The 26708-nt window shown below is 45.1% G+C and overlaps 1 protein-coding gene across 2 annotated transcripts in view; it reads right to left on the minus strand.

Moving 5' to 3' along the window:
- Nucleotides 1-342: 342 nt before the first annotated feature.
- CD34 (CD34 molecule) overlaps nt 343-26708 on the minus strand; it is a 34282-nt gene continuing 7916 nt past the window's right edge. Inside the window, exons 2-8 of one of the 2 annotated variants that reach the window (XM_036757842.1) lie at nt 20557-20787; nt 19049-19317; nt 16523-16603; nt 5482-5638; nt 5177-5229; nt 2875-3039; nt 343-1956 (exon numbers count right to left, since the gene is read on the minus strand). In XM_036757842.1, the coding sequence (XP_036613737.1) occupies nt 1771-1956; nt 2875-3039; nt 5177-5229; nt 5482-5638; nt 16523-16603; nt 19049-19317; nt 20557-20787 (1142 nt within the window). In that variant the 3' untranslated portion in view covers nt 343-1770. Of the gene's footprint in view, nt 2112-2874; nt 3040-5176; nt 5230-5481; nt 5639-16522; nt 16604-19048; nt 19318-20556; nt 20788-26708 lie in introns of both variants that reach the window. The other variant, XM_036757843.1, reaches the window with a different exon arrangement.

Consider the following 26708-nt stretch of genomic DNA (forward strand, 5'->3'; position numbering starts at 1 on the left):
TGTCCTGAAGAAATGGCCCCCCTAAGACATCCCTTGGAGTTAGATGGGTTTTTTTTGTTCCGTGTTGATAAATGGAGAGAGGAGATACAGTGGCCCTTGGGTCCCTTGGGCTGGCATATTCTAGAAACAACCCTCCCCAAACAGGGGCCCGACTTCCAGTGACCAGCGAGGCAAGGTCATTACCTCAGGAATGAGTTTTGCTTGTCTTTCCCCATTAGAATGTGAGCTCCTTGAAGGCGGGGGATATGTTTTTTGCCTTTCTTTTATTCCCAGGGGCTTAGTTCCTTGAACCAGGTAAATAAGTTCTTAATAAATGCTTACTGAATAAAAACAATAGAATAGAAATAGAAACAAACCCATTTTACTATCACTTTAATTACAGTATTTACAAACATTTTTTTCAAGGTGGGAAAAAAAAAAACCCAGAAAACTACAACCATCTTCCCTGCCTCTGGAAACTGATGCTTCTAAGGGCTCCTGACCCCAGGGATTCTGGCTTCTTCCTTCCCCAGAACTACTCTATTCTTTTCTCCCAAGAGGCTGACTCCTGGTGGTGAGCAAAGAGGGCTAGGTGTGAAAGGTATGGGGAGGCATGGGGACCTGGGGGACTGAGGCTCATAAGAGGATGGTACTAACATAAACTGCTGAGAGCTAGAGATAAGGACCTTGCCTGGGATGGAGGGGCTAGGTGTTGGAGGTCAGAGGTCAAGGCTGAGACAGCGAGAAACAATGTTATCTTGCTTTCCCAAGGCTCTTGTTTGGGCCCTTAGGAAAGCCAGAGGCAACAGGAGCTGGCAAAAGGCCTGGCCCCTTGCCCCAGCTTCCTGTGCCCAAGAAGAAGAGGTTTGTGGTCTCTACTCCCCACCCCCACTTTCCACAGAGGAGGCCAAGATTGAGCACAAGTTTCCATCACTGATATGTCCCCACATACCAGTATATACCCCTACAAATGCATAAGCACAGACCAAAAAATTTTTTAAAGAATCTGGCTAGTTCTAATCCCCATCTCACAGAGACTGCCCATGGGCATATCTGCTTACAAGAGAAATGGCTGGGCTGTATTGGGCTTAAGAGGGAAGGCAGGGATAGGGAATTCTGTTTTGTAGGAGGACGGAGAGAAACATTTGGGGAAAAGCAAGTTGTTTAGTTTTGATATATAGGCAGGAATGACAGAAAGTGGTTAATGTGGCTTCCTTACCAGAAAGGAAGAAAGTGGAAGGAAAAGCCCTGAATAATGGGCATCCTACACAGGAAGCACTGGCAGCCCCAACTTTTCCTCTCTTCCTAGGAATGAGCAGTAAAAGAGTGGGGCCCGGGGTCGGGGGAGGTAGAATTGGGGAAACAGACCAGTGTGGCAGAGATACTAACTCTCTGGTCTAGCAGAGAGAGATTCATCCGGAGCTTGGCTCGTGCCCCAGGAGCCCCGTCCCTATTTATAGAGTCCTGTATATGGGCTCTGGAGCTTCACGCCCTTCTTGTCACACCCTGGCCCCAGAGAGACCAAGGTAAGAGTTAGGGTCCCCAGCAGGCACTCTGTATAGAGTGGTAAAGAGGCACCACTCACCTGCACATCTGGTAATAAGAGAAATTCCTCCCCCTAACTCAACTTAGGGACACAAAAAAGTTACGTGTTGTGAGAGAGAGGGAGAAGGATAAGGGCTAAGAACAATTTGGGAAGTGGGGTGCTACGTGGACAGCAGGGCAGTAAAGCTCTCTGGGAGGGAAGGGCTTTCCCCTGGCCCCACCAGCTCCAAGCCCTTCCCTGTCCCATCACAGTTCGGTATCAGCCACCACATGCTGTCTTGACGAATGGCCATTGCTGGATGTGGCCTGGCTGGTCCCATTCTCTTGGGCCCCTCGGTTCTGACTGGCCTTTTCCTGTGAATCAGGGCTGGCCCCAGAGCCTGCACCATAGCCCTGGCCTCCACCATTTTCCGTGTAATAGGGGTCTTCTCCCTAGACAGTATATAAATAAAGGGAGCATTATTGAAGCAGGAAAGTATGGGATCAATCGGTGTGAGTCCCAAAGAGACAGGGGAAGAGGAGGAGAAGGGTGACATCTGTATTTGAAGATTCCATTCTTCCTGAAGAACAGGTCAGGGCTCCAGCTCCTGGGGACAGAGGAGAGAGGCACCAAACCATGTCACTGTGATGTCAAGAAGTTGTCCTGGTAGGGGGACTTAGATGGTCCCCCTGGCCAGAGCACGTTCCCATGGCAGGCGAGGCGTATCAGGATGCCAGGCCAATAAATAGAGTTTCCCAAGAGGTTAGCCCATGACTTTCCCTTCTCTCCTAGCCCCAACCTTTTCTGACCAATGAAGTTCAGATGAGCTGGTGATTATAACGTCCACCACCCACCTATGGGGCAAAGGAATGGTGCTGGTGGTGTCTCCCAGCATATAATAGCTTTATAAATGTCTAGATGATTTTAAAGACTCCTATTCGTCCCCCCACCTCTGTAGGTTTCCCGACAGGTAACAATGAATGTATGACCTTAGCATTCCTTTCTATCTATTAAACACAGAGGTTCCTCCTTATAAGCTGGACTCCAGTGAGCAAAAGACCCTCTCTGTCCCATAACCCACCATCTACTATTGTGGTAAAGCTGGATGTATATGGAAGGGGAGAGTCAGGGAAGGTGTGTTACTTCCAGTGGGGAAGGGGATGCTTTCCTCATACCTCCCCTACTTTCTCCTGGAGGTCTCAGTTTCCTTCACCCCTACAATGAGAGGGTTAAACTATGTGAACTTCAAAGGTCTCCTCCAACTCTGACACTATAGCACATTATATTATGATCATGCTATGACTGCCCTGCAAAACCTCTTATTCCTCTCTGGATGGACCCCAGCGTCCCCACCAGCTCCCAGAACTGACCAGCCTCTCTCCTGCAGGGCTCCAACTCCGACGGTTCATGAGGAAGTAGCCAGCTGTGCCCAGAGCTGCCAACAGGAGACCTGAGGTGACCAGGGCAATCAATGTCTTTCGGGAATAGCTCTGGTGACTCCGGATGTCCTGCTCCTGGAAGTCCTGGATCCCTAACTAGGGGCAACGTGGACATAGACAAAGGCCCGTCACTCATAGGAAGCCAGCAATGAGAAGGGAGGATAGGATAAGGACTGACTGGAGGAGAAACCAAGTCCTCCTGGTTCTCACGTGTTTGGGGCCAAGTCAAGGTTGGGAACCACGAGTGGTTATGTATATACGGGAGAGGCTGACCCTAGGGTTGTGTGTGGTGGGGATTTCTTACAAGTTATAGCATTCAGTGAAAAAGCAACTTGAAATGCTCCTCTGGGCATGTATTTGTATGTGAGTGAGAGAGTATGTGAGTGTGCATGTGTGCGTGCATGTGTGTGTGTGATGGCATGGGAATAAAAAGAGCAGATCCAGGGGTAAAGCAGGACATCAGGACATGTGCCAGGGACAAAGGGATAAAGGCATGAAGGACACAAGCGCTCTCACTCACTACATTGGGAAGATCTGGACTCTGCTGACCTAGGTTCAAATTCCACCTCTGCCATTTATTAGCTGCGTGACTTTGGGCAAGGAATTAAAAATCTCTCTGGTCTCAGTTTCCCCCTCCACAAAATGGGGGTAACTTTATCCTGAGGGGCAGTATGGTCTAATGCATAGGAACCTGGTCTCAAAATCAAAAGACCTTGTCTGAGTACTCTTGGACAAATAGCTTGGACCTCTCCAGGGCCCCCAGACCACTCTTCTAGACCATAAATTGTAGAATGCTGCCAGAGCCCTCTGAGATTACCTCTGATTTACACAGTATGGATCTTGAATTCACGTGGCTGTTAGCATGTTGTCTCGCGTGTGTGAGTCCTTTAAGGAAAGAGGCCATAGTTTTGCCTTTCCTGTGTCCTCAGCCCCTGGGCACAGTGCCTGGCACACAGCAGTCACTTCTACATGCCTGCTGACTGACCGACTGACCTATCTACGCTGGAAGATTAGGCTTCCTTGATAGGAGTTCTTTACCCCAGTGAAATGACAGGCCCCAGACCAGAAAAGAATGCTGTGTTTACCTTCTAGCCCAGCATACAGAAAAGAACTCTGGATTTCGATTGTATTCTCACTCCCAGACCTAAAACTGGAAGGGACGCAGAGCTGTGCTCCTCATTTTGGTAAATGAGAGAGCTGGGGCTTAGTAAAGTTAAGTGACTTGCTTTTAGTTACCATCAGAGGGAAGATTTGTTTTTAAAAACATTTAAAATATATTTTCAGTCCCAGATTCTCTCCCTCTCTTTACCCCCATCAAGCAAGAGGTAAGATTTGAACCTTGGTCCTGTGACTCGGGGGCCAGGGCTCTTTCTACTACCTCATGTCAACTCCAGAACTAGGCTAACCCAGCTCTCAGCAACTTACAGACATGGGCCCTTTTTGTTGTTGTTTTTTAGTAGTTTCAGTCATGTCTGACTCTTTGTGACCCTATTTGGGGTTTTCTTGCCAGAGATACTGGAGGGGTTTGCCATTTCCTTCTCCAGCTCATTTTACAAATGAGGAAACAGGCCAACAGGGTTAAGTGACTTGCCCAAGGTCACACAGCTAGGAAGTGTCTGAGGCCAGATTTGAACTCAGGAAGATGAGTCTTCTTGACCCCAGGCCCAGAGCTCTGTCCACTGTGCTGCCCCTTATGGGTCCTTAGATAAGCTAATTCACTTTTCTGGGACATATTTTTACTCACCTGTCAAATGAAGGGGTTGGCCTACATGAGCTCTGAGATCCTTTCTAGCTCTCATCCCTATCACCTCCACAATCTACTCACTCCACTGAAGAAGCCAGTGAGAATGGCTGTCAAAGGGCTTTATGAGCACATAACAATGTAAGTTATTATTATCTTTATTAGACTTCTCTCCTGTTCTTGCTCCCTCCCAGGGTTTTCTTGAGTCCCTTAGGTCTGGCCTTCTGGGCTTTCTCTTCCAAAAGCCCCCATAGATCCACCTCTCAGTGGCAGCCTCTAATTCCTCCCTTAAGAGGGTAGCTGGGGTTGGCTCGGATTCAGAGGGATACTGGGGCTTTTGTTGAAAATAATTCAAGAAGAGAAGAGTAACTAGGGTTTCCCTGACAGGGGGAAGGGCAGGGGAAAGTGGGGAGAAGGGTCTGGAGAAGCCATTTGCTTCTACCAACAATAGCCCTGAGTCCCAGGACTCAAAGGTCACCTCAAAGGCCTTACCTTTTCCAGGTTAGACTTGTGCTTATTCATGACTTCGAGCATGTGAGAAATGTCTGGAATTAGGAACAGAAGTTAGTGCATTTGGGAACCTGGCCTGGCTCACCCTGTTCCACACCTCCCCGGCCCTACTGTTCCATTTCAGGAGAGTCTTGAGTCCCAGTCTCTCTGGCCTCACTGGAGTCAGACAAAGAGAGCCCCTCTCATAAGCAACTCAAAGCTGTATGCTCCAATGCCCACCCACCCTAGCCATCCCTCATCTCCCATACCTCCCAGCTGTCTGAGCCCCAAACAGGCCCATCACTCACCACTTTTTGAATTCAGAACCAAGAACAGGCAGCTAGGATTTACTTCAGATTGAGCCAAGATTATGGAGCAGTCCTGGGTCCCAGCCTCTAACTCAGACACCTTAGGCTCACAAATCACCTTGGTTAGGTTCTCTCCCTGGGCCTTTTTAAAATCCTCCTGGATAACAAGACATCATGAGGACAATGAAATAACTAAGAAGAACATTTGAAAGAGGTCAGACTAAAAGTAATGACAATGACCAAAACAAAACATGCCTCCCTCTTCTGGGTAGCAAGTGTGTGTGTGTGTGTGTGTGTGTGTGTGTGTGTGTGTGTCTGTCTGTCTGTCTGTCTGTCTATGGGGGCAGAAAGTAAAAACAAAACATGCCTCCTTCTTCTGGGTAGCAAGTGTGTGTGTGTGTGTGTGTCTGTCTGTCTGTCTGTCTATGGGGGCAGAAAGTAACACTATCAGACAAGTTCACCGTATTGGTTGTTCTAGATGACATATTTGAGGGAGGTGATCAAAAAGTGGCTATAAAGACAATGCAACCACAAAACATTTTTGATGTCTTCCTGGTAAAGTATAAGAAAAACAGTTTATGTGATGTACGTGTGTGTGTGTGTGTGTGTGTGTGTGTGTGTGTGTGTGTGTGTGTGTGTTGGGAGCAAGATCCAGGAATTAGCCTCGTTCAGCGCATGAGACAGCATCCCACATAAGCTGCGCCCCTATTCTCAAGCACCCACTTCAGTCAAAGCCACAGTATTATCCTTTCTACAAAGGGAAGCAAGTCTCTGTACTAAACTTCCAGCTTGTGAAAAGGCTGTGACTCACAGATAAGAAAACACATCCAGGAACTTTATGTTCTGGGGCGAGGTGTTGGGTTACCAGATACCAGAACCTTGCCCACCGGAAGGTCAGAAAGGGTAGCAATGGACAACAATGGAAGCCTGTCCTCAGGAAACTGCCCACATGCACAGGTAAGGGACCTTAATGCTATTGTAATATCTTGGCATTCTTAATACACTGTCATATTCCTCTAGCATCTTAATGCTATAGAGCACTTTCCAAAAGAAATAATTTATTGTAATGTTGCAGTAATTGCAAGGTTGGGGACAAAGGACATAAGGCCATTCAGCAGTATTTTGGAGAGGCTATTGTATGCCAGGACGCTGTATTCAGCACTGGGGAAAAAGGCAGAAATTGTGACAGTTCCTGCCCTCAAGGAGATTATAATCTTCTGGGAGAAAATGGCTACAGATAGAATCAGAGATACAGAACAAGAAGGAATCATAGATCTAGAAGTGAAAGAGATCTCAATGGTCAAATTCTATTTTACGAAAAAGGAAACTGAGGCCCAGAAAGTTAAGTGACATGTCCAAGATCACACAGGTAACAAACATCAGAGGGAGGATTTGAAGCCAGGCCTTTCTTGACTCCAAGTCCAGTGCCCTATCCACTGGAGCATACCACCTCTTGGGTTGCTCTTTCCATAAGGTTTCTCTCTGGTATTACTGAGGAAATGGGTCTGGATGAAAAACTGGCCATCAATTCTCAAAGACCACCATTTGAGGAAGTACCCCTCCAGGCTAGCTATGCTCACATCAAACCTCGCTCAGCTCATGAACCCTCCCCACTGCTTTTCCACTTTGCCCCCATGGGCCAGTGGCTTCACCCCATACTTCCATTGTGAAGTGCCCTTCTATGTGTGGTTTTTCTCCATTAGAATGTAAGCTCCTTGAAGGCAGAAACTATCTTTCTTTTTGCATATGTATATATACACACACACACACCACACAGATATGTTTATATATGTAAATGTTCCCAGTGCTTAGCATAGTACCATAGTAAGTCCTTAATAAATGCTCTACCTATCCATCCATCCACCACATATCTATCTATCCATCCATGTATGTATGTATGTATCTGTCTATCCATTCATGTGTCTATCTTTTTATCTGTTTGTCTATCCATCTGTTTATGTATGTATCCATCCATCCATCCATGTATCTATCTATCCAACCATGTATGTATCCATCCATCCATTTATCCAACTACATATCTATCCATCCATGTATGTATCCATCCATCCATGTATCTTTCTGTCTATCCATTCATCTATGTATCCATCTATCAATGTATCTATTTATCCATCCATCCATGTATGTATCTATCCATCCATGTATCTATCTTTCTGTCTGTCTATCCATCCATGTATGTATGTATCCATCTATCCATGTATCTATTTATCTGTCTATCCAAGCATGTATGTATCTATCCATCCATCCATTTATCTATCCAACTACATATCTATCTATCCATCCATCCATGTATGTATGTATCCATCCATCCATGTATCTTTCTGTCTATCCATCCACGTATGTATGTATCCATCCATCCATGTCTCTATCTTTCTATCCATCCATGTATGTATGTATCCATCCATGTCTCTATCTTTCTATCCATCCATGCATGTATGTATATATGTATGTATGCATCTATCCATGTATCTATTTATCCATCCATGTATTGTATCTATCCATGTATCTATCTATTCATCCACATATCCATCCATCCATCCATCCATCCATGCATCTATCTTTCTATCCATCCATGTATGTATATATATACGTATGTATGCATCTATCCATGTATCTATTTATCCATCCATGTATTGCATCTATCCATGTATCTATTTGTCTATTCATCCTCCTATCCATCCATCCATCCACCCATCCATCCATCCATGTATCTAGCTTTCTATCTGTCTATCTGTCCATCCATGTATGTGTGTATCCATCCATCCATGGATCTATTTATCTGTCTGTCTATCCATGTATGTATCCATCCATCCATTTGTCTATCCATCCATGTCTATCCATGTCTATCCATCCTTCCTGTCTATCCATCTGTAACACATACATAATCACAAGACAGAGTTGCTTTGGTGGTGGCAGCAGCTTCAGACAGCCACGTCCCCTTTCCCTCCACCTCCTGGAGTTGATTTAAGCTAAGCCTGTGTCCAGAATGAGCTCCTTGCCTCCCCTGCACAGGAAAGGAACCGAAACCAGGGCTCTCTCCTCTGTCCGGTCGGGGGAGGAGGAAATGCCAAAGCAGCTCTGGCTACTTTCCTGTTGGGATGGAGCTGGGGTGGAGGAGAAAGCTTCCTGTCTGCTGCTGCTGCTGCTGCTCCTCCTCCTCCACAGACAGAGGGAGAGGGGGTGGGGGCTGGGTACCGAGGGCTCCTCCCTGCTGGGAATTGGAGCCTGGGTATTTTCCTACTGCTTTTGCATAACACCAGAGGCCTTGGCTACTGCACACAGCAAGGTCAAGGTCAGCCACAGCCTCTGTTCTCTCCTTTCGATTGGGTGTCAGGGGAGGCTGAGGGAAAACAACCTAGCGGTGGATTGTGCCAGAAGAGTAAGGCTTGCCAACTTCCACAAAGCATCCTGGGAAGAACCCGCAGGAGGGTTCGTCATTGGGCAGAACGGGCTCGGAAATTTAGAGCCGGAAGGAAAGCTTTAGAGGGAACCACCCCCACCTCAGCTTCAGATAAACAAACTAATGCCCCCAGATGACTCGCCCAAGGTGACACTGGTCACAATGGGCAGAGCTGGGATTTGAACCCAGGTCCTCTGACTGTATCTCCTACACTTTACCCACACCACTTGTTTAACACATCCTGGGTGGGCAGATGCAAGAAGCAGGTCTCTTCTCTCCACCCCATTCCCCCATTCCTAAAGATCTCTAGAAAGGTTTCTCCAAGATCAGCCATGATGTAAAGCTAAGAACAAACTCTAGAGAGGTCGGTGACTTGACAGAAGTCACACAGTAAGTCACGCACCTGACCCCTAACCCAGGCACAGACAGCAGTAACAGCAGCAGCCAATATCATGTAACGCCTTGTTATGTGCCAGAGGCTACGCTAAACACTGAACAAATATTATCTCATTTGAGTCTCACAACAATGAGGCTGGGTGCTATTATTATCCCATTTCACAGATGAGGAAACTGAGGCAATTAGGGGTTAAGTGACTTGCTCAGGCTCATACAGTTAATAAAAATCTGAGGCTAGATTTGAACTCAGGCCCTGTGCTCTATCTACTGTGTCCCCTGGCTGAATCCCTTTACATCCCCAAGGCTTAAGGAGAGAGGTGTAGGTAGGTGCATAGTTTAAGCCACTGCTGGTGCCTCCCCTCCCTTTCTATGCAAAAGAGCATAGATTCCCTACACAAGTCACCCGGCATATGCCCAATGACCTGCAGGGAACACCCACCCTGGAAAGAAATGCTGGCAGGAGTCATTTAGCCAATAAACATTGATCGAGTGCCTACTGTGTGCCAGGCACCCTGGCTCAGGTTCTCGTTATCTCTCACCTGGACTTTTGCAGTAGCTGATTTCCCTGTTCTCCAATTCATCTCTTATACCGTTGTTCAAATGATCTTCCTAGAACAATTTAGAGGGTAACAAGACCCTCCAGACAGACAACCTTGAAACACTTAGGAATTCTAATCACCGCAATGGTCGATCCCAATTCCAGAGGGCTCCCGCTGCTTTCCTCCCAAGGGGGGGGGGGTGACAGGCTCAGAGTGCATATTGAGACCTATTTCAGGGGGACATGGCCGATGAGAAAATCCGTTTTGCCTGACTCTACATGTTTGCACCAGGAGTTTTATTTTTCTCACTTTCTCAATGGAGGGCGTGGGAGGAGGTGGGCAAGAGAGGAGCGTAGTCATTTGAAAACAAAATAAAATTTAATCATGGCACTCTTCCTAATGCCTAGTTCTGATCATGCCACTCCCTTGCTCCAGGCCACTAATATTTCCTCATTACTCCATGAATAAATAATACTCCCAGTTTCTCAAACTGGCATTCAAAGCCCTTTACAATACAGGATCAACCTACCCTTCAATTCAATTTCACAAATATACAATGAGCTTCTCCTGTGTAGAAGGCATTGTGCTAGGTCCAGGACATACCAAAACAAGATGGGAACCTTCAAGGAATTTTCATTCTACCAAGGAATGCAATGTTTATGCAAATAAGTAAATATAATACAGGGTGTCCAAAAATCTCAGTGCAGTTTGCAGCTTATTAAAGCTAAGCTTCATTAAGAAACAAAAAAAAAGTGCCTGCCTCCCTCCCATTTTAATTTTTTGTGATGTAAAGAAAGACAGTCAGGGGGTGCAGTGGATAGAGCACCAGGCCTGGAGTCAGGAAGACCTGAGATCAAATCCAGCCTCAGAGAGTTACCAGCTGTGTGACCCTGGGCAAGTCACTTAATCCTCTTTGCCTCAGTTTCCTCATCTGTAAAATGGATAAAATCAGCTTGAAATAAAATTCGAAGTGAAGCTTTAATGAGGTCAAAGCCGCACTAAGACTTTTGGGACACCCTGTATTATTTGAGGAGGGAGACAAAAGTAGCAGGAAAGGCTTTCTACAAGAGAGAGAAGAGTGCCTAGGACAGAGCCTTAGGGGACTCCCACAGTTAGGAAGGGGTGGGGCAGGAAACAGACTGTGACTCTGAGGATGAGATGGTTCAACAGGTGGCAGGAGAACCAGGACAGACAATCAGAAGACTACACATGGCATCATACATGCTAAGGGAGAAGATGGGAGGAGGAGGAGGATTCAAAAGCTGAGGAGTGGTCAAGGAGGAGGAGGACTGAGAAAAGACCGTTACATTTATCAGTCAAGAGGTCACTGGTAACCTCGGAGGGAGGTTCCATAGAGGCGTGGAGCCCTCCTCACCATCCCCACTGAAGTCAAGTTAGTCTAGGCCCTCACTCCTTCCCGTCTAGATTACTGTAATAATTGCCTAACTGATCTTCCTGAATTCAGCCTAATTCAATCTACCCTTCATGCAGGGCCTTGTTGATTCCAATTCGGCATGATCTGGGGCCAGCCTGCCTGCTAACCTGGCCTAACCCCTCCCCCTCCCCCTTCCAGGCACATTTCAGCCAAAGTGGACTTGTTCTAACCCTCCATCCCATCGTCTCTCCTCGGACACTGTACTTGAGCCATTTCCCATGTCCTTCCTCTGCTTTCCATTTGCTGCTGATAGCTCTCATTTCTTTCAAAACTCAAGTCAGATGCTGCTGCCACCTCCAGGTAGCCTTCCTTGACCTTTATCTCTCTCTTCAAATCTCTTCTCATTCTTTCTATTTACCCCATTCTCCCTTCTATCACAACTCACAGGATCATACAACCATGGATCCGGATAGCGGAGGGATCTCAGAGGTCGATCACCTAATCCAACCAACTAATTTTAAAGGTCAGGCTTCTTGTTAGAGAGGTGATGAGTTCAGAGTACAGATAACAAAATGTAGCCAGTATTTCCATAATGCTTTATGGTCTGCAAGATGCTTTATCTTCATAAGAACTCATACTTTTATCTCTCCCTATGACACAGCCATGTGCCAAGTCCTTTTCCAGATTCTTTTTTATTTTTAATTTAAATTTTATTTTTATTTTCAATTCTATATTCTCTCCTTCCCTCCACTACTCCCTCACCTATTAAGAAGGCAAGAAATATGATACCCATTATACATATGTGTATATGTATGTATGTATGTATACAACAGGGCAATTAGGTGGTACAGTAGAGAAGGTACCACGCCTGGAGTCAGGAAGACCTGAATTCAAATCCAACCTCAGATGCTTGTACTAGCTGTGTGACCCTGGGCATGTCATTTAACCATCTGCCTGTTTCCTCATCTGTAAAGTGATCTGGAGAAGAAAATGTCAAGCCTCTCCAGTATCTTTGCCAAGAAAATCCCAAAAAGGGCTCACAAAGAGTCAGATATAACTGAAAACAATTAAGCAACAGCAGAGAGATATAGATATGGGCATACACAGTCATTATATATATATATATAATAAAATATATATATATATATATACACACACATCAGCTATGTTCTGAAAAAAAAATCTAGATTCCTTTTCTGTGGTCTTCCCCCATTAGAACATAAGCTGCTTGAGGGCATCCACTATCTGTCTTTCTGCTTGTATTTCCAGCACTTAGCACAGTGCCTGACACAGAGTAAGAATATAATAAATGCTTGTCAACTGCCTCAAAACAACACTGGGAGGAAGGTGGTATTTTTATCCTTATTTTACAGTTGAGGAGACCAAGGCAGAAAGAGAGTAAGTCCTTGTCCAAGATCACACAGCTCACAAGGCTGAATTTGAACTCAGGTTTCTTGGTCCAATGCTCTATCCAGTAGGCTACCAAGACACATTTTTGGGGCATTGCCTGTGTAGGAAAGTTTGTCTTTTAAAAAAAAATACAAGGGGATGGAGGTGGGAAGAAAATAAAATAGATTTTAATTAAAAAAATAAAATTCAAAGCCAAAAACATTTTTGTGACCTAGTGAGACTAAGTGACTTGCCTAAGGTTATACATGGAACATTGGTTCTGAATTATTTTGGTACTTGTCCGTACTTCCTCCCGGTCTTAGACTGATCAGTCCTTGAAAACTAGCCATGTGACATTTATCTTTGTACTCCCAGGATGCAGCTCAGTGCACAACACATAGATGCTAAATATATGTCTGTCACATAGAACTGAAGGACTGACAAATACTGTCTCCTAATCGAACCCCCCACGTTGGTGGGCTAGTAGATATAACAATTGCCTTTCTGGCTGGTAAATATAACAACTGGCTTGGGGGTGGGGTGGGATGTACATACAATACACAATATCCATCATTTTCTTAAGTCTTGACAAGTCTAGAAAATAAAACAGTAAGTCAAGCCCTGGTTTATAGCATTTATTTCCAAGGTGAAAATGCTTCTGAGTATTTAACAACAGGCTCTCCTGATCTATTAGAGTTGGCTCCAGCACAGCCATAAGTTCTTTCTCTCTCTCTCTCATCTGATTTTTTTTTTTGGAGGGGGAAAGGCAGGGCAGTTGGGGTTAAGTGACTTGCCCAAGGTCACATAGCTAGTAAGTGTGTCAAGTGTCTGAGGCTGGATCTGAATTCAGGTCATTCTGACTCCAAGGCCAATGCTCTACTCACTGTGCCACCTAGCTGCCCCTCTCATCTGATTTTTTTGTGGTACTTGGTACCATCTTATGCACATCTCTCATTCTTCTTCATAAGATCAGTCTTTTCACGGGTATAGTGTTGTGGCTTAGAAAACCTCTGCTATTTTTAGGCCACTTCTTCCTCTGTCCAATAAGCTGCCTGGCCCTGACCACTTCTTCCTGACCCTTCTGTAGAGCCCCTAACTGATTGGTGCCATTGACCTTGGGGTTGGAAAACCATTCCGATCAATCCATCTGAGTGGGACCTTTCCTTCCCTTCCTTAGAGAGCTGCTCTGCTCCAAGAAGCTGCCCTGACCCCAGGAGCTGCCAGAGGGACCCTGGCTTTGGGAGTCTCAGAAAGACTTCTTGATGTAACCACATCTCATAGCCAAGGTCTGGGGGCCTGAGTCTCTCAGCAAGACCACAGTAGACTCCTTCCTCCTGCAGTTGCCCAGAGATCATTGTATCTATGGCTCCCTAGAGACATTTTTTATTTGTTTAGAGGCAGAGTGGACAGAGACTTGGGTATAAATCCTTCCTCTGACACTTAACTACCTGTGTTATTCAGGGCAAAACATTTCATTTCTCAGCCTCACTTTCCTTCTAAAAATAGAGGGGTTGGACTAGCTAGTTAGGGGGATCACTTCCAGCTCTGAATCTGTGATCTTTCTCAGTCTTGCTTTGAGGATATCAGTCCCAGCCCTGGTCTGAAAGGGGGCTGGAATGCCCCAGCGCTCTTCTTTGTTGTCACTTTCCATCCCCTCCCCACTATTTTGGGTGTCTCCAATTTAGCCTTTCCTTAAACATACAAAATTAAAGAGTCTATTGTTTTCAACAGAAATCCAGCTTGGCACAGAGGAGAGAAAGCTGCCTTCAGCCCTCAGCAAAGGGGTGTGCTGGAACCAGCTCCAACCAGCTCCCAATTGTTCACTTTTCAGTGTGTTTACATCTCAGAAATCCACAAACACTATAAATCAGTGCTCGATTTATTGTTTTGTTGATTATCTTTTAAGAAATACTGGAGAAAATAATAATGCAGATTTAAGAGGTGTTATGGATACATTTTTAGAAATCAGTTACTAAACATTTACCAGCACACCCCAATCTATAAGGCTCTAGATTCAAGCCTCTGATGTATTCTGGAGGTGTGAGCCTGGGCAAATCATTGGACCTCTCAATACCACCCCTCCCCACCACCAGGCTTCTCTCAAAGTCTATGAACTGTAAAGGATGGTGTTGATCTAGGTACAGAGAACTCCCTACAGAGATTGTCCAAGAGAAAAAAAAATTGTTTTCAGCATTGACTGGCTCATCTGATTGTCCCAGAAAGCCCTTTTAGCTCCAGAAATGGATTCTGACATGCAAGGATGCCAGTACAGAACACACAGCACCTTCCTAATTGAAGAGGCTGAATTGGGTGGCTTCCAGCTCTCAATCTATCATCTTACGAACTGCTATGGTCAGAAATCACAAGAAGGAGGCTACCATTGGAGAGCTGAGCCTCTAAGATGGTCCTTGGAAAAAGACCTACCGCCCAGGGTCTTCCAGCCTGATCTGGTCCCTCCAGAAGTTTCATTGTATAGTTCAAGGTCACCTCCCCAACCACAATAAAGCATCAATGGAGGGGAGTGGGAGGTGAGGTTTCTCATTTTTAGCTTCTTAATCATTCTAGCTCATGAGTTCCAGTTAGTTGTGTAAATGTCTGTCTCATCTCTCCCTCTGCTGGATTGTGAACTCTTGGAAGGCAGAAACCACTCTGTATCTGACTGTTCTGTCTTCTCTTCAGGGTAAATAAGCATTTGTATGGGGTTTTTTGTTTGCTTTTAGTGTTCTTCTTAGACCTTAACACAACAGCGAACACCCCAAATGGCTTAACACTCTGCTGGCCACACTAAGTTGTTCTACTGCCGTCCTTTCGGCCCCTATCCAAGAGCAGCAGCATTCAACTTCTCAACCCCAAGAGTCCAGCAACAATTAAGACTTGGGCTCTCAGGGCAGGTAGATCTTAAACAAAACACAATGATCCTCCGGATGCCTGGAGTAAACATCCTCTCCTGAGGCCTGGACAGATGTCGTGGGAGAATAGGCAGGAGGAAACTAGCCAAGCTGTGCCTTTCCAGAGACATATCTACCCAAATGGTGGCCATTCTTTCCCTCTTCCCCTTGAGATCAGAGACTGTTTTACTTTAGGCAGGGAGCTTGGCACACAGCAGGCATGTAGAATGCGCTTGCTGATTTGAGTGACTGATTGATAACTGCCATTAAGGAGATCTGGTGTGAGAAAGGCAGCATGGAGCATCTGGAAGGCTGCTGGTTCTGGAACTGGAAGACTCAAGGTCTGTTCTCAGCTCCTGAGAATTAGTAGCCTGGGGGCAAACCACTTCAACCTCTCTTTTCTCAGCTAAATAAGATAGCAATATGTATACTACCTACCACCTCTAAGGGTTAGTGTGGAGGAAAAGTACTTTGTAAATCTTTAAGCACAACTGAAATTTGATGTTATCACAGGGCCCTAGGAAAACTAATAATAGCTAACCTTGGTATATAATACGTTGACCTTTCCCAATGGGCTGGCCATATCTAGGATCTTATTTTAACCAAATCAGTGGCTTAGCTACCTTAAAGTTGGACCTGGCTGGGACTGAGAAGCCAGATCCCTTAATTCCCCATCCCTATATTCTTTCTGTTAGAGTTGTTGCCTCCCTAAATTCTCTGATCATTAACTGTTTTTCTGGATGGAAAGTCATCTTTGAGGTTTTAGGGAGGTGAATTGGTCAAGTATGGAAGGAATTATAACAAATGAATCAAAGAGGAAATTGTGTTTGCTGTTGTCTTCCCAGCAGATGGCAACCCTACACAGCCTAAGCCACTGTGGAATCTGAGACAGACCAGTCTGACCTGGCCTCCAGTACCTAAACTCCCAGTGTAAACTTCTGCCTTGAGAAGGGTAATGGCGGCAAAGGATCCAGCCTTTGTATTTTAGCTGGAAAAGTGGAGGATTGAGCGGAGATCGGGAAAGGGTTCAACTTACACAACTGTAGGTCTCGTTCAACTCCAAGCAGATGCCCTTCAATGCTTGTACTTGTTTGATTTGTAAGCATTTGATGTGTTTCTAGGGAGCAAAACCCCCACAAAATAAGTCAGTATGCCCCTGACCTCTTCCCTCCTCCCCCTTATCCCTCCATCTTCAACACCACCCTTTGCCCAATTTGGTTCCTGGGAATGTCTCTTCCTCTTCAGAAATTTGATGGAAGTAAGCCTTTAAATTAAAATTTATTTTTGAAATATCCATAAATTTTGATTATCTGTTGCTCTCTACTCCATTGTCCCCTGCCCCCTATCCCCATCAGATAATCAAGGGCAGCTCTGCTGGTCTAGGCCTGAAAGCAATTGCCATCTTTAGCCAAGTGGTATCCTAGCATAATGGAGCCCCCGAGGACCTAGAAAACACCCCATCCCACAACCCAGTGGGATGGCAAGCAATCACACCTCCCTTCAAAGACTTCTCGGATCCCTATTCTAGTTCTCAATCGATCAACCAATCAGCAAGCATTTATTAAATTCTCTCCCACCAGGCAAGGCTTCTTAACCCTTCGAGAGTCACCCCTTCTTATAGACTCCAAAGCTGGAGATCACAAACTGAGCTTATCCCCCACCCCAAATCAGCCTTGTTCCCATCATCACCTCTGTCTCTACCACAACCAGACCCAGACCAGAAAGAATACCACTGGTTCTGGGCAGTTTGTGGACCTGTGGATTAGCGTAAGGAAACCTCTTATGCGGCTTCCACTGTCTTCCCAAAGCAGAAATAGCAGAACCTCACAGCTAGAAGAAGCTTAGAGCTCATGGCAAAGAAGGTTGGGAGAGTGGGTTTTATACCTTGTTTTGCTGTGTGATGAGGCAAGTCACTTAAGCCTGAGCCTCAATTCTGCCCATGTACATCAGCAAAGAAGTACATCCCAGCCTGACAAGGGCATGAGGGCAAAAGTTCCCATGATGGCTCTGAGATCTATGAAAGTGAAAAGGAGGTGGTCAGGTTCATTGGGGATATTTTCCACTGAACTTCTTGGTCCTTTGGACAACCAACAGGAGCAGCCATGATACTGCATAGCATAGCTTATAGGTTAAGAAAGATGGACTTGAAGACAAAGGATCTTGGTTCAAATTCCATCTGCCACTAACTATAAGGGCCACCTTGGGGAAAATCTCTTCAGTCCTCAATTATTTCATCTGAAAGAAAAAGGGTTTGAACTACATAATTTCTAAGGTCCATCATAGCTCTACGATCCTACGAACACTGACTGGGCTGAGAATGGAGCTCTAAAAAGGGTGTTTTGTCTCTTCTCCAAACAAGGCAATTCTAGGTTCCACTGTCCAGAAATAGGGCCTGATCCTCAAGGCTCTAACAAAACGCTCTTCACGTCTAGAGATGTTGACTTCTATGTGGTCTAGGTCACATGGATTCTTGAGAGAAAGTACTTGGACCATGCTGTCTGCATACTCCCCTATTTTCTCTCATAGTGACTCTTTCTTGTATTTTCTAACATCTCTCCTAACCCCTGCCCTGGCTACCCAATATAACAAGGGCAGAGATGGTCTCAGTTTTGTCATCCTATCCCCAAGACTTAGCACAGTGCCTGGCACATAGTAGGCACTTAATAAATCCTTGTTGATTCTTCATTCTCCCTAATCACTCCCCTCCCAATATCCAATAGGTGCCAAGTCATCTTCCACAATATCTTTTCCTTTTCTACTCTCAAACCACAACCAAACCTAGTTCAGACTCCTACCACACATCTTTCTGGACCTACTGCAGGAGCCTCTGAATTAGTCTCTCTTCCTATAATCTCTCACCTTCAAAAACCCAAATGCCAAACTGATGTTTCTAAAGAATAGGTCTGACCATGCCTGCCAAGTACCTTCAATGGCTCCCTCTTACCTCTAGGATCAAACTCGAAGGGTGTTTTTCTGTTTTAGCCCTTCACTATCTGGCTCCAGACTACCTTTCTTTGAGGGTAAGGACTGGTTAGTTTTTCTCTTTGTATTTCCAGCACCTAACACAACACCCAGCACATAGAAAGTACTCATGATCATTAATTGCATACCTAGAATTCACTCCCTCCTCTCCTCCACTCCTGGGAAATCCTAATTTCCTTCAAGATTCAGCTCAAATACCACCTTCTTCATCAAGCCTTTCCTGATTCTACCCAATCCCCACCCCCATTCAGGTACTAGTGAACACCCCCACAAGCAACTTTGTATTCATTTTCTATTTATGTAGGGTGTCCCAAAAGTCTCAGTGCAGGTTTAAGCTTTAAAAGCTATTGATAGCTTTTAAGTTAGTTAATTAAATTTAATAGCTCAAAGCTGCACTAAGACTTTTGGGACACCCTTACTATATACGAGTTTTCCCCATTAAAAGGTAAGTTTTTTGAGAGTGCTTGCTTTTGTCTTTGTATCCCCAGGGATTAGTTCAGTGCCTGGCACACAGTAGGCAATTAATAAATGCTTGTTGATTGATTGATGGATTGACTCTCAGTTGATTGACTTCACCTACCTCAATTATAACTGGGACCATACTAGTCAGTAATGGTTCTGCAGAAATGGTTGTAGGGTCGGTACCGTTGGAGAGTGGACTTGATGTGGTCTCAGCCATGCTGGTCATTACTGTCTCCTCTGGAGAAGAGGAATTGGCTGTGGTCAGGTGGGTGGTGGGCACCATGGTGACTGGAAAAGTCTCATTTAGGGCAGAGGAGTTCCCAGGTGCAGAGGTTAGGCTGACTCCAGAGGTAGATACGGGATTCTGAGTGTCAGGCTTTGAGGTTTCTTGTATGGATTAAGACATATGGACACACAAACAGGAAAACTCTGATTATAATCCTGAAATATAATGCTGATCAAAAGGGTAGGGAGCATAAGGAGTGACATCTAGTGACCATTATTCCCTCCCTGTCCTCAGCTCTTCTTTTTTAAGGGGCTATATTAGCCCCAAACCCATTTCAATCTAAAGGTACAATCTAAAGGATTTCTTGGAGTATCTTTGGGACTTTCAACCTAAATCAGACTGCTGACCACCAAGGTCATTTTGAGGTACCAAGGTACCAAGCTCAAGGCCACTGGACCAAGGATGACCATGTGCATCGAAACTGGTCCAGGTCAGATCCTCACTGCAAAACTAAACTGACCACAGTTTGGGGTAAGAGGTCATTTGTACTTGAGTTCTCCTCCTGGGCTCTGAATGTATTGTCTGGCAGAGGAGTGATCTAAGACAATGATGTCAAACTAAAATAGATACAGGGCCTACTAAACAATACATAAGGATCCCTGAAGGATCCACATGGACTTAGAAAACCATATATTAATGTTACCTATGTTTTATTGAGGCAGCTAGGTAGTTCAGTGGATAGTGCTGGGCCTGAGTCAGGAAGTCCTGAAGTCAAATCCAGTCTCAGACACTAGCTGTGTGACCTTGGGCAAGTCACTTAACCTGTTTGCCTCAGTCTCCTCAACTATAAAATGGGCACTTAACCCATTATTTACTCTGTAAAATAACAGCACCTATTTACAGGGTTGTTGTGAGGATCATAATACAAATGAACCAATATTTGTAATGTGCTTAAGCTATGTGCCACATAAATGCTTATTCCCTTCCCTCCCCTTATTATATTTTCATTTATTTTGTTAAATATTTCCTAATTACATTTTAACCCATTAGACAGTAAGTTCCTTGAGGGCAGGGACTGTCTTCTGCATCTTTTTGTACCCCCAGTGCTTAGCACAGTGCCTGGCACACAGCAGACACTTAATAAATGTTTATTTATTAGTCGTTCTGGTTTTGGGTACAGTCAGGAATGTTGTGGGTACATGCGGCCAAGGCCAGCGTCTGATACCCCTAATATAAGGGACTATACTTCCGAAACCAGCATGGATAGAGTCCAGCTCTCTCTAACTGATCTAGATGACTCCATTTAGCCTCCAATGGCACGGAGGAGTGAAGGGGGTAGCTTTCTTCTAAGGACTTTGCACAAGCATTAGAGGGGCTGCCAGCAAGCCAGATGTCCTTACCTGGGTTAAGCGTGGTTGACTGTGGACTCCCTGGAGCTGGGCTGCTCTTCGGGGAAGTGACACTAGGACTAGGGCTGGAGCTGGAGCCAGGGATTGGACTGGGATGGGCATTCGTAAAGGTTTCTATAGTTGCTGTTCCTGTCCGTGGAGAAGTGGTAGGAAGGAGGTCATTTTTTGGCAGTGTCATCATTTCCTGGAGGTTTTCGCTTTCAGTTGCTGCTCCTTCTTGGGCTTCAGGGGGAGAATCATAAGTCAGAATCTCTCTAATTCAAGAAAGCCGATCTAGTATTCTGTGGACCAGCAGAATCCCTCCATACACCAGTCAGCACATAATCACCTCCAGTCAGCTTCTCCCAGAACGGTCTCTAATGCCTCTGGCTCTCCCATCTCACCCCAAGTGAAAGAGGATTGGTTATTAGCTCATAGCATCAGAGAGCTAAAGCCTGAACCGACTACACTGGACACATAGCCCAATGCCTTTATTTTACAGATAAAGAAACTGAGTCCCAGGGAGGGTGACGTACCCAACGTCACACAGGTAGTGAGTGTCAGAGGCAGGGTTTAAATGCAAATCCTCTGAATTCAGAGCCTGTGCTCCCAGGAGACCCAAGAGGACATCTCATCAAGATTCTCCACTAAGATAGACACCCAAGCTGATGAATCTCAACCTCTCAGAATCTGCACTTTTTTCTTTAAATATTTTTACTTTTGTATCTCTTCCTCTCTCTCCTAGAAAGCATAATATAAAAAAGACTATTTTTAAAAAAGAAAAAGATTAAGGAGAGGAAAAAAAATCAGCAAAAATGATCGATGTATTGAAAAAAATCTGAAAATATATGTGATGTTCCATGCCATAGCCCCCCACCTCTGCGAAGGAGTTGGTGGGGGAGGGTAAAGGTTTCCTTTCACATCACCTACTTGGGGCCAACCTGAATCTTTTTTTTCCTAAGACTTAGCTACTGTTACCAGCTCCTTGAAGCCTTTCCCTGATCTTTCCCCACACCATGTTTTCTTCCTTCTTAAATTAACTTGTATGTCCTTATCTGTTTTCTATTCCTCCAGTAGAATATGGGCTCCCTGAGATCAAAGATTTTTCCTCCCTTTTTGTCTTTGTATCTCTAGTGCCTAGTTAAGTGCCTCGCACATAGGAGATGCTTAATTAAGGTTTGATGAATTGAAATGAATTCATATGATCTCTGGGCTCATACATTATATACGGTTTCCATCATCCTTAGCCCTTTATCTACCTCTCCCCTCCCTGGCCCTCATTTTCTGATCTTTCCTTTTTTTGGAGTCTACATTCATTCTCTTTCCCTAAAGCCCTAATGATTCCCACCTTCTACCCCCACCAGCCTGGAAGCCCAGAAGGAGCTGATTTAATAACCTTTCTGGGCCTTAGCTATTTTCTAAGGATGTTCTGTCTCCCTACCCCAGGTAGGGAGGAGGAGGAAAAGCATGGTAGCAAGGAGCTCTCAGGACCTTAGAGGCCAATGGTAGAGAAACCTGAAGAAGGATTCGAGGCAAACGGGGAACCCCAAAGTCCCAGCCCACCCCCTTGAGCCTGACTCTCTGTGATGTCCTAGCCAACAAACACAAAGCACTTGCTGAGATCTGGGCCCATCTCAACATGGATCTCAGAGTAATTCAAAGGCTAGAATTAAGCTTTTTAACACCTGCCTAGAAAGAAAGGATGAAAACATCTTTGTTTACAGATGATGAAACCAGAGCTTGAGACTGTCTCTCCTTCCCTGCCCCACCCCAACTGCCCAGGCTCAGCTGAGAGGAATTGGCCATTCTGTCTCTGCTATAAATTCTCCCTGCAAAAATCAGGGAATCATATTAGAGCCAGAATGAGATGTGAGAGGAGATCTAATTCCACCCCCATGTTTTACAGATGAAGAAATTGCAGTTCAGAACAGCTAAGTGATTTCCTCATCCCTGAAACTCTCCCTTTACCTTGGCCAGTTCCTACTCTCTCTACACTGTGACAGCCTCCTTCTGCAACTCCTCCTCCCCCCACCTTCCCCCAAATGGACTTGCTGATACTACCAGTCAGAAATCAGCAACCCTATCTTATTCCTAAACAATGCTGGATTTGAACACACAATCCAGAGAACAGAGACTGCCTCCTATGACCAGCCTACTGCTCCCATCTTGGACACATTTCTTACAATGTCATATCAGAGCCTGAATGACTCTGCTATTAACCAAATGTCATACCTATTGTAACCTATTGATTAGATAATAATAATTATTAGAGTGGAAATAATATTTGCTGATATTACAGCAAATCCTCCTCTGAAGTCTTCTATTACCTCCTCTGGGCGTGGAGGAGACCCTGGATTCTTAGGAGCTACGCTAACAGAGGATGACTTCAGCTGGGTCCTCTCAAGACTGAAAGACTTTAAGTATGGCTAAGCAATGGGCTGAATGTCATCTGTTAACTAGAAAAACAGCTTAGTTTTGTTCAGAGAGACTCGCCACCTGATGGTGAGCTGCCTTTTTGTGTGCGTGGGTGTGTCTGTGGTGTGTGTTTAAATCGGAGCAACTCGTGAATACCATCTAATAAAGCAGAGAAGGGTTCTGTTCTGTCTTGGATCACAGGATTCAGAGCTGGAAAGGACAGGTCAACCTCATCATTTTACAGATAAGGAAACAGAGGCCCAGGCAAATGAAGTGACTTGCCCCTGGTCACAACATGAAGTAAGCAGCAAATCCAGGATCCTCTAATTCCAAGTCCACGGCTCTTTCTATGTTAAAGGAAGACCCATAACACTGGAATCACAGCTCTTTTGAAGTATTAAAAGAAATCCCAAAAGGGCCATTGGTGATACTCACAATCCCTGCTATGAGGGAAGACTGAGGCTGATGGATTATTTGAGCTCAGGAGTTCTGGGCTACAGTGGGCTAGAGACAATCTAGTGTCCACACTAAGTATAATACCAAGGGGCAGTGGGCCAACAAGCTGCCTGGTGAGGGGTCAGTGGGCTCAGATCAGAAACAGAGCAAGTCACTGGGATCAGGTTGATGCACCAAGACGGGGAGACCCATTCTCAAAAGAGAAAAAAAAGACAATTAAAAACAGCTACTTTCATTTAGTTGGTGTGTTTTGTTTGTTTTTTACTTTAAAAAAAGCTTTAACCCCTTTAAAATTTATCCTCATAACAAGCCCTGAATTAATTTAGGGAAGAAATATCCTAATTTTATTGGTGAAAAAATGGAGGCATATGATGGGAAGGACTTATTGAAAAGCTATGCTGAATGATGCTGTTAATGCTCCATTTCCTTGGAATAAGTGGAATAAATGAGATTGATGCTATGTACTTTGCCCCTTAGGGCAAACCAGGGGTCCAGGTTGGAACCAAAGCCCTTGGGATCTGATGGCTTTTCTGTCATCCTTTGTGGGGCTGGAGTCAAGGTCAGGAAGTGTATAAAAAAGGAAACCACTGCTTCCAGATTGGGAAGCAGGTGGTAAATGGTTAACAAATTGTCTCCCCTCTCCCCCCCCCCCAGTCCCTTCCTTCTCTATAGAAGTTGGACCCTTCTGGTCTAGAAAGTATGGATTTTAAAAGGCAGCCCTTCTCTGCCCCACCCCCACCCCCACCCCAGTCCCTTCCTGGTTCCTGGGAATCTCTTTTGGCTCAGTCTAGCCTTTTTTCTTTTTCTGTAAAGGAAGCTGGGCCATGCTGTAGTGATGTCATAGTTTGAACCCCTTCCCCCAAGGGGCCTCCTTCACTCAGACAAACACTTCTGAACTTTTCCAGATGTTGAGAGAGAGAGAGAGAAGGACAGAGGGAGGGAGGGAAGGGAGGAAGGGGGGAGAGGGAGGGAGGGAGGGAGAGAGAGAGAGAGAGAGAATGAGAATGAAAAGAGATGTTGGTTGAATCCAGCTGTGAAGCATCCTTTGGACTCTACCCAGCCCTTCCTACCCCCATCCACTGAAATCATCTACTCCAGGTTTATAACAGCTGATTCCTTCAGCCTCCTCAGCCTAATCCTAAAACAGATAGTAGGAAGAACTTTTGACTCAGGATCTACTCCCAACCTGAGGGCTCCCACCCTGAGCCCTGGGGGAGTGAGATAAGACCACACTGCTGCCTTTAGGCCAGATTTGACAAAGGATCAAAGAAGGGAGGGAGAAATGAGATATTGAAGGATCCCCGCTTTACTACAAGGAAAAGACAGGCAGTTTAGGAGAGCTTGGGATAAGGAAACAGGTCCTAGGGCATGAGTTCTAATCCCAACTCTAATTTCCATACCTCCACGTCTTTGGACAAGTCCCCAAGTCTCTTTATGTCCTTTGGAGAGACATAGCCTCTATCCTGAGGGAACTATAATCTCAGCAGTCATGGCTGACAAATGTCACAAAATTACTCTTTTGAGCATCCCCCATTCCCCCACCCATGACCCCCACTGAAAACCTGAGGTATAGTGTGAAGAGTACCAAGTTAGAGTCAGGAGACCTGAGTTCAGATCAGACCTTTTATGAGTTATGGTGGCACAGTGGATAGAGCACCAGCCCTGGAGTCAGGAGGACCTGAGTTCACATGCAGCCTCAGACACTTACTAGCTTCATGACCCTCGGCAAGTCACATAGCCACAACTGCCTCTCTAAAAAAAAAAAAAAATGGGGTGAAAAGGACAGAGAGCTGGGTTTGAAGCCTAGGTTCAAGTCCTGCTTTTGACATCAACCACACGGGACCCTAGTTGAGTCTCAGACTTGTCAGAGAAGGTACTGACCTGCATTGATAGAGGAAGTTCCCTCATCTGGGAGATATCAGTGAAATTATGCTTCCAGTGCCCTTATCCTTCTGCACTTTCGCCTCTTCTGTAAAACTGGGAATAATCATCTTACCTCATAAAGTATAGTGGGATAAAATGATCTGTGAACCTTAAAACACCATAGAAATGAGAGTTTTATGCAGAAGTTATATAGGGTAGTTATTGGAGGACCAAGCGGAGTTAGAAGATGCAGGTTCAAATCCTCCCTCTGATGCCGGGGCGACTATAGTAAGCAAGTCTTTCACCTCTCTGAACCTCAGCTTTTCCATCTGTAAAATGGAGATCATTCTTATAGACCCCCTCCCAAGGCTGTTTCGAGGTTCCCAAGGACTTTTTCTTTCTTCTAGACTGAAATGTCCTCTTCTCTGTGGTAGCCTGGAAAACTTGTGAGATATGGGAAGAGGGTAAGCTGTGAAATCTCTCTTTCTCAGGACCTCTCTGCACAGGCAGGCTCTTCCTACCACAGCATCTGGTCTTTGAGTTCTTATCAAGTCATTTAGCGCTTTACTTAAAACGTTCTTCTACTCCTGTTTGTTTCACAGGTCTCCTCCACTAGAAGGTAAGCTCCTTGAGGGCAGGGAGCATATTTTTCTATAATAACTTCACTTGTGCAGAACTCAACCATCTAGCAGCTTCACCGCTGGAAAATAACTCAGACCCAAGGAAGGGCACGTGGGCAGCCAAAAGATGTATCATAAAGTCTATGCTTTACTTACACAGCCTACTGACTCTTACTTTACAAACAATTCTAAGAAGTTCGGCAGTCTTGTTTCCAAGCCTCTATCAGATCAGAAACAATAAAGTCCTAGGAACATAACAAGTGCTTGAATACCCAGTGAATACTTGGACATTTGGAGCAGCGTTTGTCCCATTTTAAAGAGAGCTGTTGTCAAACTAAGGAGAATCTCCTGGATCCTCTCTGTAAGAGAGTAAGATCAATATTCAAGAGTCTAGGAAACATACCATGGGAGGAACATTTGAAAGAGTTGAGGATATCTGACCTGGAGAAGAGAAGACTTGTTCAAGATGCATTTAGCCAAATACTTGAAAAGCATGCCATCCCTCTTTCCTTCCTGCCTGATTTCCTTCCTCCCTCCTCTGTTCCTTTGTCAAGTCTGACCTAAAAGCAGCCGTTTTGTCTTTTCTTGTTCCCAGGGACTCAGGTTGGCAGCGGATCCTGAGCCAAAATTTGTTTCTGTTGTCGTTCTTCAGCCAGTCCAGTCATGTCCAACTCTTTGTGACCCCATTTGAGCTTTCCTCGGCAAAGAGACTGAAATGGTTTGCCATTTCCTTCTCCAGCTCATTTTACAGGTGAGGAAACTGAGGCCTACAGGGTTAAGTGACTTGTCCAGGGTCACGCAGCTAGTAAG

The sequence above is a fragment of the Trichosurus vulpecula genome, chromosome 4, assembly GCF_011100635.1.
Source record: "Trichosurus vulpecula isolate mTriVul1 chromosome 4, mTriVul1.pri, whole genome shotgun sequence".
In the NCBI taxonomy this organism is placed as follows: Eukaryota; Metazoa; Chordata; class Mammalia; order Diprotodontia; family Phalangeridae; genus Trichosurus; species Trichosurus vulpecula.